The sequence below is a fragment of the Dermacentor albipictus genome, chromosome 4, assembly GCF_038994185.2.
Source record: "Dermacentor albipictus isolate Rhodes 1998 colony chromosome 4, USDA_Dalb.pri_finalv2, whole genome shotgun sequence".
Classification (NCBI taxonomy): Eukaryota; Metazoa; Arthropoda; class Arachnida; order Ixodida; family Ixodidae; genus Dermacentor; species Dermacentor albipictus.
Genome location: NC_091824.1, coordinates 155,851,640 through 155,868,508, shown reverse-complemented (window position 1 = coordinate 155,868,508; position 16,869 = coordinate 155,851,640). Strand labels below are relative to the sequence as shown.

The window sequence follows — 16,869 nt, the reverse complement described above, 5'->3', positions numbered from 1 at the left end:
TTTCTTCGCATTCCTTGCCTTTTACAGTGCAACTCCGGCGATTTTTGACCATGTCAAGGTAAGGGCATATTTAGGTTCCCAAGAGGCCCACGTCACGCGTCTGATAGTAGAATTGTTACGCAAATCCGAAAACAGCGTTGTTATAATGCTTACTTATCATTCCTCGTATTCGCTTCATGCACACAATATGCTCCGTAAAGGGGACACAGACGAGGATTTTGCGCGTATGATAGTTCATTTAGGGAACGCGCGGCTTTCTCGCGGAAACGCCGATGCCAGTATAGACACCGTTGGCAGGTGAACTAGGTGGTTGTTTACGCTGCTGTATCGAGCGGCCAACGCTTGCTGCCCATTTGGGACACGAGGCAAAAAGTGCACCCCTGAAGCTAAATAATGAGCCTGCATGACAATACGTAAAAGTGCGCCCGTGTTCGTTGTCACATTTAATTTAGGGAGTGCGACAGGCAGCTTTCCGTCAAAAACGGCAACGTACCGATGTCGATACTTTCCCGAGTCGTCGCTTCTGGGTTCTTGTGTAATAAGGAATGTAATAAGGAACGAAATAAGGAATGGTTTATTTCAAATCCGTATGGCCAAAACTGAACTACAGAATGAGTTCTTTTCATCCTGATGGCTCAATTAGCTGCGGGTCAGTCGCTCAGGTCCGCCAGCAGCAGACGCATGAAATACGCGACTGTGACATGTAGGCATAACCTCGGCTGAATTCGATCGGCATCGGCTCAAACTGTGTCTGCGGATGGCGAGGGCTGAAGTTCGTGCAGCCAACAACGCAAAACCATTTGCCTTCCATCTTTTGCATGTCTACAGGGAACGCAACTTCTCACACCTTGTACCAGCTCACGATCGTCGACTTTTCGACGCTCTCGTCGCTTTCGTCAGCATGATCCCGGCATGCTCTTAATGGAACACTTCTGACATCATACAGAATGGGGCCTGTAACTGAGGAGGTGGCAAGATAGGGTGTTCGAGGCAATTAATTAAATTCATTTTAAAAAATCTGTGCAACTCTCAAACCTGCTTTTTTGACTACCTGACGGAAGTGTTCAGAGGAATGTACCCAGCGAATTTTATGGACATCCGCTGACATTGAAAAATCGCCGGAGTTGGCTTTTAAGTGTCCTTCTCTCCTATATATGAAAAGCGAGCTTCATGTTGTTTTTTCTAGACATTCCAGATGAGACAAGCGCATGCATGTGTCAGTTAAGCTGTGCTAGTAACCAGACAGAGAAAAGGAAAGGTGGGGAGATTATCCAGTGCGCACTTCGACTGCTACCCTGCACTGGGGGACGGGGAAGCTGGAGGAATAGGCAGGAGGAGGAGGAAATGGATAAAATCTAATGCGCGCACACCAGCATTTGCCATGCATGCGAAGGCCGTCGCAGAGCCCAGTCCTCCTTAAAAGGTGCAGAAGGGCTGTGGCAGCTTTCTGTGTAGATGAAGGTCAAGTCGAAGCTCGCGATATCTTTTCTCCTGTAAAGGTTCTATCCTCCAGTGCTCTAAGCAGCACACAATGTACGTTTGGTCAAATAGATGCGACGAGACTTCACTGTGTCGCTTGTGGTCAAGCGTCGCTTTTCGAAACTCATGCTGTCTTCGCTTCAGCGTGATGGACAGTGACTCGTGAAACTTTAGTGAGTGCGACAAGACCATATTAAACACTCTCATCTCCTGGCCTTCTAATGCGATTAGCATTTTTTGGATATATATTTCAAGCACTTTGTGGTTGGCAGGTGTCTAACCAAAAATATCTGCCTACCCCGAAGGTTGTGCAGTCGGCCTAACCGCTTTCACGGCGATGTTCAATAAAAATAATCCTTTAAAATTTATCTGCTGCTGGGCGAAATCAAACCCACGTCACACCGCTTGCTCAATCGCCGCAGCGCGAAGCTTTAGCGTGCTGCGTCATGAATTCTCGAGGGGATTTCGCGGCCATGTCACTTGATAGCACAGCGTGTCCAGAGGAAAACGCGCGAGAGGTTGAGTCCGGCTATAGTACGCAGCTGACACACGGGAGTGCCACCGGTGCAATCTCGCATGCCAAGCGATCTGAGAGACCACGGAGTTTTGTCAAAAAACTTCGCGTGCACTTTGCGGCGGCGTCGATAGATGGCGCAGCGTGCCTAGAAGGAAGCGCGGGAGAAGAGCTCGGTTGCACTACACGCCTCATACATGAAGTATTTCCGTGGTGGCAATGGGATTGTGAGTATACAGTAGGAAGCTTAAACGTCGACGTAGACAATGCAAGACAACGTTTTTCTTACACTTGTCTGTGTTCACCTTTAACCTTCACCCTGTAGACTCGTTGCTGTGAATCCCCAACTAACCCAATAAACCAGCCTGCTGGGCAATATGGTGTGTCACTACATTGCTACGACAACATACAACGCGCCGTGGTTGCTCAGCGGCTTTGGTGTTAGGCTGCTGAGCACGAGGTCGCGGGATCGAATCCCGGCCACGGCGGCCGCATTTCGATGGGGGCGAAATGCGAAAACACCCGCGTACTTAGATTTAGGTGCACGTTGAAGAACCCCAGGTGGTCTAAATTTCCAGAGTCCTCCACTACGGCGTGCCTCATAATCAGAAAGTGGTTTTGGCACGTAAAACCCCATAACTAAATTTTTTTATCATACCACTTGTGCAAGATTGGTGCAAAGTCATTCAGGATGATTTTCCAAGAATGGGCACAGCCAGGGGCCCATTCTTGGAAATCATCCTGGACCCCTGGCTGGGCCCAGGATGATTAAAGGGCCCAAATGGTTAAATCACAGAAAATAAAGGTGATCAATGAGGCTGTTGAATATAATGCACTATATCAGTAAAAGATCGGTGTGATTTTAGTATGCCTATGAGCCGACATTATCTAGTATTTAGTAAGTTATTTATACAGTTTCCTACAGCGCCCTTCTTGGCATTAGTGTAGGGAGAACGCATGAAACATAGGCTGTAAACATTCGGTGCAGTATACAAGATACAACCAGAATGCAAATAAAAAACAATGAAACAGTTCAATAATAACACAATGATGAACAGAACACAATGCACAAAGGCAACATCCACAATAAAACTGGTAAACGATACCCTATTCAGTTATGCCAAGATATAAAAACGTGGTCATCCAAGAATGTGAAGAGGTATGGAGGATGCGCAGCAACAATTAGATCCGGCAAACTGTTCCAATCGTGTATAGTACGAGGAAGAACGAAAATTTAGTCGGCAGTTATACATACTCTCGTGTTTTCTTACTGTTATCCACGCGGGCGGAGACGTAAGCGGGTTCTTTTAGATAAGCTTCAATGGTAATTCTGGTTTTATTTTTAGAATGCTAAAAAGCCATTTTAGTCGTAAGTGCTAACGCCTCTCAGAGAGCGAGGGCCACCCAAAACGTTTAACGATATTAGATGACCGGTTCATGAAGTCATAGTCTCCTGTCGCAAATCGGGCTGCACGCTTCTGTATACGCTCCAGTACATCTTTATTCCTTTTTGTTGCCAGGTCCCATACCACGCACGCATACTCTGGGATCAGGCGTACATTTGCGATGTACAAGGCTTGTTTTAACTGCGGTAGAGCATGGCTAAAATTCCGCGTCGCAATAAGTTCAGCTCCCGGCTCACCTTTGTCTCTACATGACCGTTCCAGGAAACCGTGCTCGAAAAAATAACGCCTAGGTATTTCGCCTGTGTCACAACAGACGAGGTAATGTTATTGATGAGATAATCTTTCATGAAAGACTGTTTTTTTTATTTGTGAACATAATGAGCTTGCGTGTCGTGTTCCACCTGCGCACCATGATAGAACAGAGTTAGGTCATCCTGCAAGGAATCGCAATCAGCTTCACAGCCCACGCCTCAGTAGATGCAGCAGTCATCGGCGTATAGTCTAACAGGGCTAGAAACAGTTTCAGCAAGATCATTGATGAATATCAGAAAAAGAAACGGGCCTAGAACAGACCCTTGTGGAACGCCAGATATTGCGTTCGCGTAAGATGACGATGCACCATTGAGAGCCGCTCGCTGGCTTCTATCAAACAGATAAGCTTCAATCCAGATCATAAGTTTAGCAGGCATGTAATTAACAGATAGCTTCTGCAACAACAATGTATGCGAGACGGAAATCCGGGACGCCCTACGGAAATCCAAAAATATACAATCTACTTGCTTACCAGAGTTAAGTGAAGAAGTAATGTCATGTGTAAGTTCTATCAGCTCTGTGTCGCATGAAATCCCGGCTCTGAAATCATGTTGCTTTGGGGAGAAAATGTTGTTGCTGTTAAGGTGGCTCATCAGGTTGGTGCAAATTATATGCGCTAAAGATTTACAACACACACTTGTTGGAGAAATGGTGTGTAGTTGTAGGTTGATGTTTTTTCGCCGCTTTTGTAGATGGGTATAACATTCGCGCACTGGAAATCACAAGACAATGCACATTCTTCAAAGGATGTTGTATATAGTGTAGTTAAAAGGGGGCAATAGAGGTAGCGCAGCTTTTTAGGACGAAGTTTGAGATATCTGGACCAGAGGCTGAGTGCACTTTATTCTTCTGCAAAATCAAGCTAATCTCATGCTCTGTAAATTAGATGTCTGTTATTTGCGCAAGGCTATTGTCGTTCTCTAAACCAGCGATGGCTGCTAGCCGTTGCGAAAACGCAGACTGAAAGTAGCAATTAAAGTTTCCTGCTTTGCCTTCATTATCAGCGACGTAGTCGGCGCCGTCCACCCAAGTTGTCAGGAGATACCTCACTACTTCTTGACTTACTTTCACATACTTCCAGAGTTCCTTCGGGCTGTTTTTAACTTTCTTTCCTAGATTACAAAAACACGCATTTTGAGCTTCACGACTCTTTCTCATCGTTTCGCTGAGGTTTTTCATTTTTGCTTTGTGTTAGGATCGTGGGACTGGCAGTATTTACGAAATAAACGATTCTTTTATTTATCAATACTCTAATTTGTTTTTTCATCCAGTGTTTATCATTTAATTAATTTAATTATGGGATTTTACGTGCCAATACCACTTCCTGATTATGAGGCACACCGTAGTGGAGGACACCGGAAATTTCGACCACCTCGGGTTCTTTGACGTGCACCTAAATCTAAGTACACGGGTGTTTTCGCAGTTCGCCCCCACCAAAATGCAGCCGCCGTGGCCGGGATTCAATCCCGCGACCTCGTGCTCAGCAGCCCAACACCATAGCCACTGAGCAACCACGGCGGGTCTTTATCATTTCGACTTCTGGCGGAAATGAGTCGCGATGTAATGTAATTCTCGGTCAACGATTTCTTTGTGCCTCTTTGTCAACGATTTGTTCAATTTTGTTTTAGGTACGTTCCATATTGTATTCACATCTAAGGATAAGCTAAGTGACTGGAACTCGGGCAGAAAATCACTCATTTCACAAGATACAGAGGCATAGTCACCCTTTTCATGAAATAATATCTTGCGCGGCATTTTAACATAGTTACGAGTGAGAGAAATGGCCACTACGAAAAACAGTGTGATCAGATATACCCGATATATTCAATACAGAAGACACAGGACTACGATCATTACACAAAAACAAATCCAGCACATTTACACTAGTATTTCCAACACGTGTTGCATTTCAACAAATTGTGATAATGAGTGGGCATTCATAATTTCAAGAAAGCTTGTATGCAAAGAAGACGGGCTGTACAGCTGCCTTTTATACAAGGACCTTTTTGCATCTGGCAAGTTGAAATCCCCTCAAAGCAATGTATATGTAGTTCTGAAGGCCAATAAAATATGTCCTGATTGAGTAAATGGTTTTGCAATGCTTCAACAAGGTGGTCTGTAAAAGGAACCGACAGCTATAGTGAAACCATTCTTCAAGCTGAGTTTACATCAAACAGTTTCGCATGCATCACCATCAACATTCACAGAAACGCTACTGTAGTTCTGTAAATCAATACAAAAACGCTGCCACCATTTTTATTTCTGTCTATCCGGCAAACAACATAATTTGGTTTAAATACTTAATGGTCGCTTATTTCGTTGTCAAGCCAGGATTCGGTAATAATAACGATGTGTGGCTTTAACATTTCCAAAATTTAGTGCACTCAAGTACTTTGTTTTTAGACTACCACAGTTGATAACAGTGCACTTCAAAATATTTTCACCGACATGTCTAGATTTAATCGCGGTGCCATTATGTAGCTGCTATCGGGGCACTGATTTTACAGCGTGTGTTGTATTGTCGTAGAGAAATGATTCATTGGCCATTGTGAGGTTACTAAATCGCTATGTCAACGGACTCCCCTTTCCGCGGGCGTATTGAAGAAGCTCCTTCCTTTCAAGTCTAGTTTTGCTCGAGTGGTCTTCACTGATTGCGTAACCTGTGTGGCTTAGTTTTCCGGCAGCGGCAAGTATCCGCTGCTTTTCCTTCAATGATAGGAACTGTGCTATCAATGGTCATTCTTTTAACGGCATAAACCACCCGATCCCATGCACACGTTCGATATTTGTGAAATCAAGAGTCACTTGCAAATTGCGGGAGCAGAAGGAAATAATCCTATCATCTGTTTCTTCTCATATTTTCGCCTGGGAATTCGCAATACCGTAGAATATTAGAGTTATTTCTTCGTGACCTCTCATCTAAATTATAATATTCCTGCATAATTGCGCACTTTGAAAAACAGAAAAGAGGTTTCAACGTGAACAGCCAGCCTGTTATCCTCCTCTTTAAAATAAATAAATTACGGAGTTTTACAAGCCAGAACCACGATCTGATTATGAGGCCCGCCGTGGTGGGGGATTCCGGAAATTTGAACCACCTGGCGTTCTTTCACGTGCACCTTAATCTAAGTACACAGGTGCCTTCGTCAGGTACTATGTAGGAATTAATTTTTTATTGCGCCATACAGGTGTAAATTAGTGGTCGCACTACTGTGGTCGTTTGCTGGTACTTCCAGTCGGGGCACATTAAAGCTTCGAATATGCAATGCCAGCAAGAGTTGGCGGACATAGTAACACATGATGTGATGATGATGATGATGATGATGATGATGATGATGTCCTTGATGAGTTTGGCGCTTACCCACTCGCGGGGATTGGCCAAGAGACGGGCAGACTTTGCTTATGTGTTCAGAAAATGGAGGTCAAAGATTTCCTTGATTCTTCGTCTTCCTTCACTTCCCCTTAACCACACGGGTCAACACCTGAATCTCATATATATATATATATATATATATATATATATATATATATATATATATATATATATATATATATATATATATATATATATATATATATATCTGTGTGTGTGCGTGTGCGTGTGCTTGTGTGCGCTTGTGTGTGTGTGTGTGTGCGTGTGCGTGTGTGTGTGTGTGTGTGTGTGTGTGTGTGTGTGTGTGTGTGTGTGTGTGTGTGTGTGTGTGTGTGTGTGTGTGTGTTTGTTTGTGTGTGCGTGTGTGTGTGTGTTTGTAGTGACTAAATAATAAGCGGCAAACCACGCACGTGTTTGGCGTCTAAAGCGTTGCTTTAAGAGAACGAAATTCGTACCAGGGCAACTGCTGAAACGTTCACTCTCAAAGTATTGGTGCCAGATCCCAAGCCAAGATATAAAGACCGATAGGTTGAAACATGCGGCTAATGGAGGACAACAAGCTTGATTCAGTAGTTCAGATAGCCTGACCAACGTTTCATTAGGTGACCGTATCCTTCTCATAGCCACATAAAATTTAACATGCCAATAACAGCAACGGTGACCCTGACGAACGTAGATACACATATCGAAACATCAGGCAACTTGTCAGATATGTTTTACCACGGCTCGTCTGTTTCTAAATGCACCCCTACTTCAGAAGAGAATCAGAAGAGAATCGCAGCAGCAAAAATTTCCAATTTGTCCTTGCGTGACGGCGCTATTTATAATTTGGACATGTCCTGCACTGATCGAACGAGTACACACGCACTGTAGCACTCCATTAAAAGTCGCTTATCTAGGCTGCCAAATAGAACATTCATACTGGTGGCAACCACAGTTTCTAGTTCTTGCTCGCGATTGTGCACGGTCATCCAAGAAGGCCTGTTCCTTGTAGCGATAAGGAAACTGTTCTCACACATGTGTCGACAAAACTTTTTTCTGGTAATTCAATTCCTTCACACGTTCCCCTTTTAATTAGCTGTGGATGGTGACAAGTTCGGCTATTTAATGTGCCAGCTTTTTCAAAATCCCAGCAACAGCATGACAGAAACACAAAGGGCTATGCACAAAGTCCAAGGATAACATTGAAAAACATACACGTAGAAGAATAATACGTGCTTGTATAAGCATATACAAGAAGCTAGCGTGAAATACGCAAACCAAATATTCATTCTGTCCTCGTGTTCAAATATCAAAAACGTGCAAAAGCAACACAAGCAACAATAAGTAATTGCCACATAAAAGTAAAATGCACGTATAGTATTGTTCATAAAGAATTAACGAAGTCACTGTCCACGAGACTATTTTCTAGAGATTTTAGAGCTAATCTGGGTTGGCTGAAGTGCCATTAAAGTGTAAATACACTGGTGTCGGAAGAAATGGCACCTGTCTAAAGCCTTGAGACAGCCGCGAAGGATGGCTCACAGCTATCGTGTTAGCTGTTCTGTATCGCTGGCCGCAAGAATTGTTTGATGAAATATAAAGGCACAATCACACTTGGTAGAATGAATAGCACCCAAGTGAATTTGTGTTACGCCATTATTCTGCTCTCACAACCGGTCCTTCGGCCCACTCAGAGAATGCACTACGTGACCCAGAAAAAACATAACGCGTCACAACATTGCGCTAGACGACACCTCAAGTACCATCGTTGAAATCCTTCCTGTTCGTGTCCTTGCTTCTGAGCTTCCCAACACGACATACCAACTACTCCTAACTATTCTTCAAGGCACAAGAGTTCTCCCACAAGTTGCAGGAGCAGCGACGGTTGATCCAGTGGCCGCGTGAAGTGGCGCGAGCCAATGGGACCTTGAACTGAGGGCTGCACCCTACTAAAATGATGACCCATCCTATTACAAATAAATGTCTATCTATCTATCTATCTATCTATCTATCTATCTATCTATCTATCTATCTATCTATCTATCTATCTATCTATCTATCTATCTATCTATCTATCTATCTATCTATCTATCTATCTATCTATCTATCTATCTATCTATCTATCTATCTATCTATCTATCTATCTATCTATCTATCTATCTATCTATCTATCTATCTATCTATCTATCTATCTATCTATCTATCTATCTATCTATCTATCTATCTCAGCGGCACCATCACATACCTGGGCCGGTTGACGTGCGAGTAGTACTTGTCGAGATGCTCAAGCAGGCGTAGCGCTTCCACCACGTTGCCGCCCACTTCCTCGGGGTCCGCACGAGCGAGCACGGCCGTCATCTGCAGGACCAGCAGACCAACCAGCAAAGCCAAGGACATGGTGGCCACTATGCGGCCCTTGCCGGCAGCTCCCATCAGTGCAGCGGTAGCAGTGGAGTACAGACAGCAGAATCTATCTCGGCCTCCCCCTGATTTTTAAGTCTATATTGCTTTATCAAGAGATCAACAGATTTTGCTCGTTGCCTCCTCGGCACCTATACGCCTGATGATATTCTTTATCTCTCACTATATTCCCCGGTTCACTATGTTGTGCACAGCTATTCCAGCTACTTGTCGACTCTACATGTATCTAATGAATCCTCACCAACCCACCCCGCGATCGCGCGATCCAGCTGCGCGTGTCTCAGCGCTCGGTACGTTCACGTACGTATAATGTGCGCGGAAGGTTCTTTCTTTGGCCACGGGAAAGCGCTTCCCACCGGCACCCGTTTTTATAAGGCGCGCGCGCGCCCGCGTACTCCCGGTCACGTGATCGAAGGATCGAGTCGGGGACCAATGGGAACAGCGCCGCCCACATAGGAGACAAATAAAAAAAAGAAGGCCCGATCGTCAATGAAGGAGGGAAATCGGAAGGAGAAACACGGACGTACAGAAAAAGAAAAAGGACTCGGGCGCACGCGCGCATACGCGCCGGGAGTTCGAACGCGCGCGCGGGAAAGCGGGATTTCCCGTCGAAGGTGCGCGCCGGTCGGTCGCCGTTGGATCCGCGGCGGGGCGCCGGCGTCGCTTTTGACGCGGCGCGTCGCAGGACGCCACGGGGGTTACGAGGGTGACGACGCAGACAAATGGCATCGCCGCGGGCCCAATCGTGTCCAGGGCTCCACCGTCGACGCCGCACCACCGCGGCGAATGCAACAGAGGGGTCGCGCTCGTGCGTCCAGCAACTGCAGAAGCAATATCCCTTCGGTCGCCTTAATGCATGCGCTTGCCAAGTTAGCCTTATGCTATGGCATCTTTCCTTTTTTTTTCCAGCAAGCGCCAATATTGCTAGGCGCCGCCAAATGTGGACGCAGCCGTCAGCGCCTCCTGCGCTGTCTAGCTCCGGCCACCAATCCCTGTCAAACCCCGCCGCATTTCCTCTCCATTCCTCTTCTTCCTTCTTCACCCTGTCCTTTTCCCGACGTGGCTAGCCGAATTGACAAGCGCGTGACCATAAGCAGAAGAAATGGTAGTCAGAGAATGCAATGCTCGTCTTTTCTGTCGTTGCGTGCGTGCGTGCGTGCGTGTGCCTCAGGGGTTCATTCAGAAAAGCAGCTCGTGTACCTTGCCCGCGCATACCCATAACGGCAATGGTCATTGCCATTGCGTGCCTGCTCGCCCAGACAAAACATGCGGGCAACGCAGCCGGGCCGTTCGAGCAGGTGTGTCTAAACCCGCCGTTTCGAGAGAGGCTCTGTTATGACAGTTATGACGGTTATGTACTGTCAAAATTAACAGGAACAGAGACATTGTTCTGCTTGCTGTAAAACTTGTTACTCAAGCAGATTTTCAGGGAGACAGTCAATAGACCATCAATACCACAGTGTCTGGTACAACGGTTGTGCTTGTTCCGGAAAGAGGCTGCGTGAAACCGTTTTGCTCAATGGCACTGTTTATTTGATGGCGCCGCCCAGCGCCATAGCCCCCTTGCGGCTCCGATGCAATTCAGCCGATGTACTATGTTGCTATTTCAGAAAAAAATATTTTATCACTAACACTTTAATAACGGTACTAACTTACAAAGTATATTAAAGTTATTCTTACGGCAATTTTCTTCGTGCTCTTAATATCCGTACGTTTCGCGTATTTAATATCAATACTTCACATTTTATTATTGTACTCAGAGATCTTCTTTCTGCATTTACTCTACAGGCTCTTCATTCCCTATTATTTTTCTATGTGGCTTTTCTCTGCTTGCTTGCTTGCTTTGCCTTGATTTGCTTTCGAGACTGACTCATACCCAGTGTGACGGAGTGGCCAAGAATCGGCTGATTTACTTGCCAGCTAGCTCTCTTACTCTTCTCTGTAATTATATGTACGTGCGCGAACAGAATTATACATGGTACTAGGCATGAAATGCCAACAAAACACCCTAACACTGCAGCAAGCAACCAAACGATAAACATTCTAGATTCTATTACTGCTGCACCAGCTGCACTTACTTACTACTACTACATTACTGCTGTTACACAACCAAAACAAACAACCATAGACACTGCACATTATACATTCCATTACTGCTACATCAGCGGCTACTATTTTCTACTGCTATACTACTACTGCTACTATTATGTACCACTACAGTGCAGAAACTTCGCCCAACCTGTAATCTTATGAAACCCAGTACGACGTCCATGAGTACTGTGTCTGTGTAAAGGAAGTAACCTAAAACATAAGTCAGTGGTGACTCAGAAATGAAAAGCAGGCGAAAAAATTAATGTCAGAGCAGAGCGTGCGTATGATTCGTACTGTAGCAAACGTGCGTGTCATAAATTTCGTTCGTCTAAAATTCATCTCTCCTTGCCCCTGCATTCCAGATGAAGTACACCGGAGTGTCATGACTATATGTCTACTGCCTAAGATAATATCATCCTCTACTGCTCGTTTCGTCTCGCACATTTTAAGCAGCTCTTATTTTCCTGCTTCACTTGCATAATGTTGACTTTACGATAACTATCTTCATTCACTTTTCTTGGCACTTTTGTTTCATTACGCAATCTTTTTTTAGGAAAAACTCTGCTTAACAGCTTACCTCGGAATGTACGCGATATCTGAGTGACCTGTTGAGAAATGCTACTCTCTCGAGACGCCAAGCCAAAATTTTAGAATGGAAAAACCACAAGAGAGAGGCAGAGCAAGACAAAAGAAGAAAGAAAGAAAGCTGTGCATTTTTGTCTGTGTGCTGCTGAATGGTGAAGTGCAGTTTTTTTTTTTTGCGGGAAATTGGGGCTTGGCATCCCGTACATGCTGTGTAATGAAACGTAACGCTGATCGATTTGCAGACATTCTGATCATGAAGAGCATTTTCATTGCCGCTGCGCTCGCGATGTCTATCGGGGCACCAGTAACGCTAAACTAATTCCTCCACCCATCGTCGTCGTCGTGCAGAGCATACACTGAGCGATAACGATCATGTCTGGAAAATATTACATCGCTACGCGGCGCGGAATGATCTGATATTTCAAACCGAACGCCGTTTTCGCTTCTCATCGCTGCCGCCACGCTCCAAGCCGGAGGATGACGTGCACGTGCTAGTGCGCCAACGTCCGCGTGTTTGCACTGTGACGTCACTCGTAGTGACACGTGACTTCGAGAATTATTCAAGGCAACATCCGTTCTTTGTGTAATATGTTACTCGAATAGACGTTATCAATAGAATAGAATAGTGTCTATGTTTATCTGTTAGAACTAACCCATGGAGTGCCGGCCAGCACCATCACTCACAAACCTTGGCGGTGGATGTGGAACATCTTTTCTGCCACAGGCGTCACGAGTACGAGTACGTGAACACACACATCAATGTTGCCGGATCGGAATCCGGTAACATTGATGCCTTCAGGTAACATATGTGGGCTTATTGACCAGTTGCTGTCATCCAAATATATCATCCCTCCCAATTATCAACTTAATAAAACCGAATTTCAAAACTACATAGATGAACTTCCAGCGCCCTGCATAGTTGTCGGATATTTAAATGCACATAACACTTTGTGGGGAGGCTCTCGCTGTGATGCGAGAGAATGGCTAATGAAAAACATCCTATTCTCTTCAAGTGCCTGCTTGCTTAACAAGAAAGAGCCAATATTCTACAGTCCTACGCACAAAGCATTTTCTTCCATAGACTTAAGAATAGCGTCCTGTACAATTGTGATATATCTAGAATAGAATGTGATTATTAACCCTTATGGAAGTGATCACTTCTCCATTGTTATAAACCTTACAAAACAAGCTAAGTGCTCTGCACACGTTCCTCAAAGGAAAATTGAGTCAGCTGACTAGGCGACGTTTTGTGAAATATCACATCTGCCCTGGAATGATATCTGTCAACTTAATCTAGACGATGTAGTAGCATACATAACAGCGTTCATTATTGATACCGCATCAGTATACCTGCCCCAAACAAACGGTCGCCTTCGAAACAACGTATTCCATGGTGGAATGAGGGTTGCTGGAAAGACCGAGGAAAAGCAAAATATGGCTTGAAATCAAATCCCTAACTCCCCGACCACCCAGAACCTAACTAACTTCAAGGCGAATAAGTCGCAAGGTAGAAGAACACGCCGCCGCGCTAAACGGGAAAGTATGGAACAGGGTGAACAAAATAAAAGGTCGCGGAACTCATCCTCTACCATTAGTAACTACAAAAGGAGACACTCTTGAGGACCAGACTGGTTGTCTGGGAGCACACTTTGAGCACATTTTCAGTACACTCCATTACACAGAAACATTTCTAAAATAACAGTGACAAGCAGAGCGGCTGCCTCTGGGTCGGAAAGGCGCACACATTGAAGTATACAATTGCCCATTAACCATGGTGGAGTTCCAGGCATAACTGAATTGTGAATTGCTATAGGAAGTCCGCTCCAGGAAGTGATAGAATAAGGTATGATATGATCAAACACTTACACCCTCAAACCCACAGAACATTACTGTGACACTTCGTGTTCTCTGCTGGCTACATTCCGCCCGCCTGGATAGAAGCAATCGTAATTCCTATTATAAAAGAGGGTAAAGATTCTTCCTCACTTAATAGTTATAGGGCTATAAAAAAATTATGGTGTTTTACGTGCCAAAACCACTTTCTGATTATGAGGCACGCCGTAGTGGAGGGCTCCGGAGATTTGGACCACCTGGGGTTCTTCAACATGCACTAAATCTAAGTACACGGGTGTACTTAGATTTAGTGGAAGCATACGCTATACTCTCGGCTCTTCAACACATAAGGCTCACAATTGTCGCTAAGGCTAGTGTCTTCACAGATGCATTAAGTGTAGTAACAGCTCAAATTATTTTACAAAAACACAAGAACTCCGTTTTGAATGAACTGTACAGCGTGTTGTGCTCCGCATGTATGTGCAACCAAGTGACTCTGTCATGCTGGATACTTGGTCATAAAGGTATAAAAGGCAACGTAGCTGCTGATGAAAATGCTACGTCTGTAAATTTTAGCGACACAAATGGAAAGATCTCCATCCTTGCAACAAACCTAAATCCTTTTCTACGCCGTAAACTCAGAAAGAATTAGCAAGGAGAGTGGGATACCCAAATATTGAATAAACTACACATGATAAAACCCAAACTAGGGAACTGGATAAGTGTGAAAACAGCACGGTATAGGGAAGTACTTTTTTCCCCGATTAAGAATAGGACACACGGTACTCACTCTTACCTCTTGACTGTGAGGGATCCTCCGATTTGTAGTAAGTGCGGCAAAAATATCACAGCCCTCCGTGTTCTTATTCAGTGCCCTGCAATAGAAGAAGAGAGGAAAAGGTATTTCAATTCTGCATATTGCGAAAATATACGTCTTCATCTGACATTTTTTCTTAGCACTGAACCGTTTTTTAATCTGCAAATAGTCTTAGATTTCTTTGCCGAAGTCGACACCATGAAAATAATTTGGCCAGGTAAACACGTGATTAACAGCCTTTGCATTCGAAGGCCCTCTCGAAGCTCTAGTATCACTGTTATTTCGTCGTCGTATGTTTTTAATGAAACACGATTGCCATAGCCCCCATTCCTAAGTAATCAATGTTATTATTTTAGTACATATATGTTTTACGCCATTTACAGAGACAGTTTACAGGTTAGCCCACCGGAGATAATCTCTGGTTAACCTCCCTGTCTTTCCTTTGCCTTTCTCTCTATCTCTACAGAGACAGTCTTTAAATCCTTTTACAGCAATGTCACATCTACCATGAGGAATTCATTGTCCATGCCATCCACAATACATCGTTAACATTACCATTTGTAGTAGCGCTTTTTCGCCATACCTGGCCCTTGCACCACAGAACATCATCATGAGTTCGTATCTTTGTTCAAAATTATGTGTCACCTTCGTGCAGTGCGCTAAACAAGCTTCCCTGGTCAGCCACCTTCACAGAGTGCAATGGCTCATGATTTTGTAGGCTTCCTGTCTATACCATATTGGTTGGTGTGGTAACAATTACTTCATATTAATCACTGCATGTGTCGTCTGTGAAGAGAATGCTGTGATGGAGTGCCGTGGTGCTGAAACGTTTGAGCGTATCCTTGCATCTTATGACCCAGTTTATTTCATGTGATCGTTTATTCTATGAGCTTTTTGATGGTTGTACTCGTGCAGCTTCTGCTTCGCAATTCTGCGGAGAACTTTCAGATATTCCTTCGGTTTGGGCCATTTACCTTTTTAGAGCTGATTTCTGTAGAGTATGGGAAATTCTGCCGCACTATGTTTATGCACGTTTCTTAATCTTCTCTGTATTTCTGGGACCTATTTATGGCTGTCTTCTCCATGTACCACCGCTCTCATTCAGCAATTGCTGTCACATAAGTAAAATCATCAGGCTACACCCACCTGTAGCTGCACCACTACCACCACCACCACATGTTCCGAAACTACAATCAATATTTATATTACCTAAAATTTTTGGAGCTTATTTTACATTGCCAATCTCGGCACCTTCCTACAAAAATGTAACAAGGTAAGCAAATAAACTGAGCAAATTTACAATTTCCGCTCTATGGAGCTTCACAAAAGCCTTACTTCTGTATAACATACCGACCGCGAAGTCTAACTCGATGCAAAAATGAACAACGCGTAGCGCAAAAACACAATGTGTGGCCGCCTTCATGCACTGTGTGCACGCTGTGTTTAGATTTAAAAAAACTGGAAAAAGGGACTTTGATTTTTATGCAAACCTATACATTTAGTTATACGCCCATGCGTTAGAAGTGTCATTGTTCTGAGAAGTTGTTTCATGTCTACATGCGTGAAGACTGCGCAATATCGCGCCCTTGAGTCTCAATAGAAAGAAGCATTAATCGGTTCAGATCTGATACAAAGTGAATGGAAACGTAAGTTGAAGTGTATTGGAGCGCAAGATAATGATTTGACGCAACGGCACTACATCAAGTTTCCTGGCGGACATTATGAGAAAATAGGAAACTTGACTTTGCAGCGGCGCTCTCATGGTGCGTCGGTTTATTTCTTTTTGGCGTTCGAAAAAACAGCGGCAATGCTTCTAAAAGTTTTTTTTTTTCGATATGTGCACGTCTTACATGGCCCAGACCATTCCCTATTGTTATACGAAATTAGCGTACCGAACGCGATTGGTTCTAGGTTGGATTGTTTTTTCTAATATTGGCTGTAGAGTTGGGGTTGCGGTCCTTACACGGATTCAAACGGCAAGAACGTTCCTTCGTGTAATTGTTAATGTCCGTTTGAGGTAAAACGGGTTCGGGAAGGTATTTGTTTGTAGTTGGCG

General features: G+C 44.3%; 2 protein-coding genes across 4 annotated transcripts in view; one reads left to right on the top strand and one right to left on the bottom strand.

Annotated features, from left to right (window-relative positions):
- The window catches only part of LOC135903823 (galactosylgalactosylxylosylprotein 3-beta-glucuronosyltransferase S-like), a 135,936-nt gene that overhangs the window by 33,889 nt on the left and 85,178 nt on the right, over window positions 1-16,869 (top strand). Inside the window, exon 1 of one of the 2 annotated variants that reach the window (XM_070538167.1) lies at window positions 27-58. The exons of the other annotated variant lie outside the window; for it this stretch is intronic. Coding sequence (XP_070394268.1) covers window positions 51-58 — 8 coding nt within the window. The 5' untranslated portion in view covers window positions 27-50. Of the gene's footprint in view, window positions 1-26; window positions 59-16,869 lie in introns of those variants that run through there. 2 annotated transcript variants of the gene reach the window in all.
- The window catches only part of LOC135903824 (neuropeptide F-like), a 137,976-nt gene that overhangs the window by 58,047 nt on the left and 63,060 nt on the right, over window positions 1-16,869 (bottom strand). The window contains exons 3-4 of one of the 2 annotated variants that reach the window (XM_065434237.2): window positions 14,787-14,871; window positions 9,312-10,308 (exon numbers count right to left, since the gene is read on the bottom strand). In XM_065434237.2, the coding sequence (XP_065290309.1) occupies window positions 9,312-9,499 (188 nt within the window). In that variant the 5' untranslated portion in view covers window positions 9,500-10,308; window positions 14,787-14,871. The remainder of the gene's footprint in view (window positions 1-9,311; window positions 10,309-14,786; window positions 14,872-16,869) is intronic. The other variant, XM_070538168.1, reaches the window with a different exon arrangement.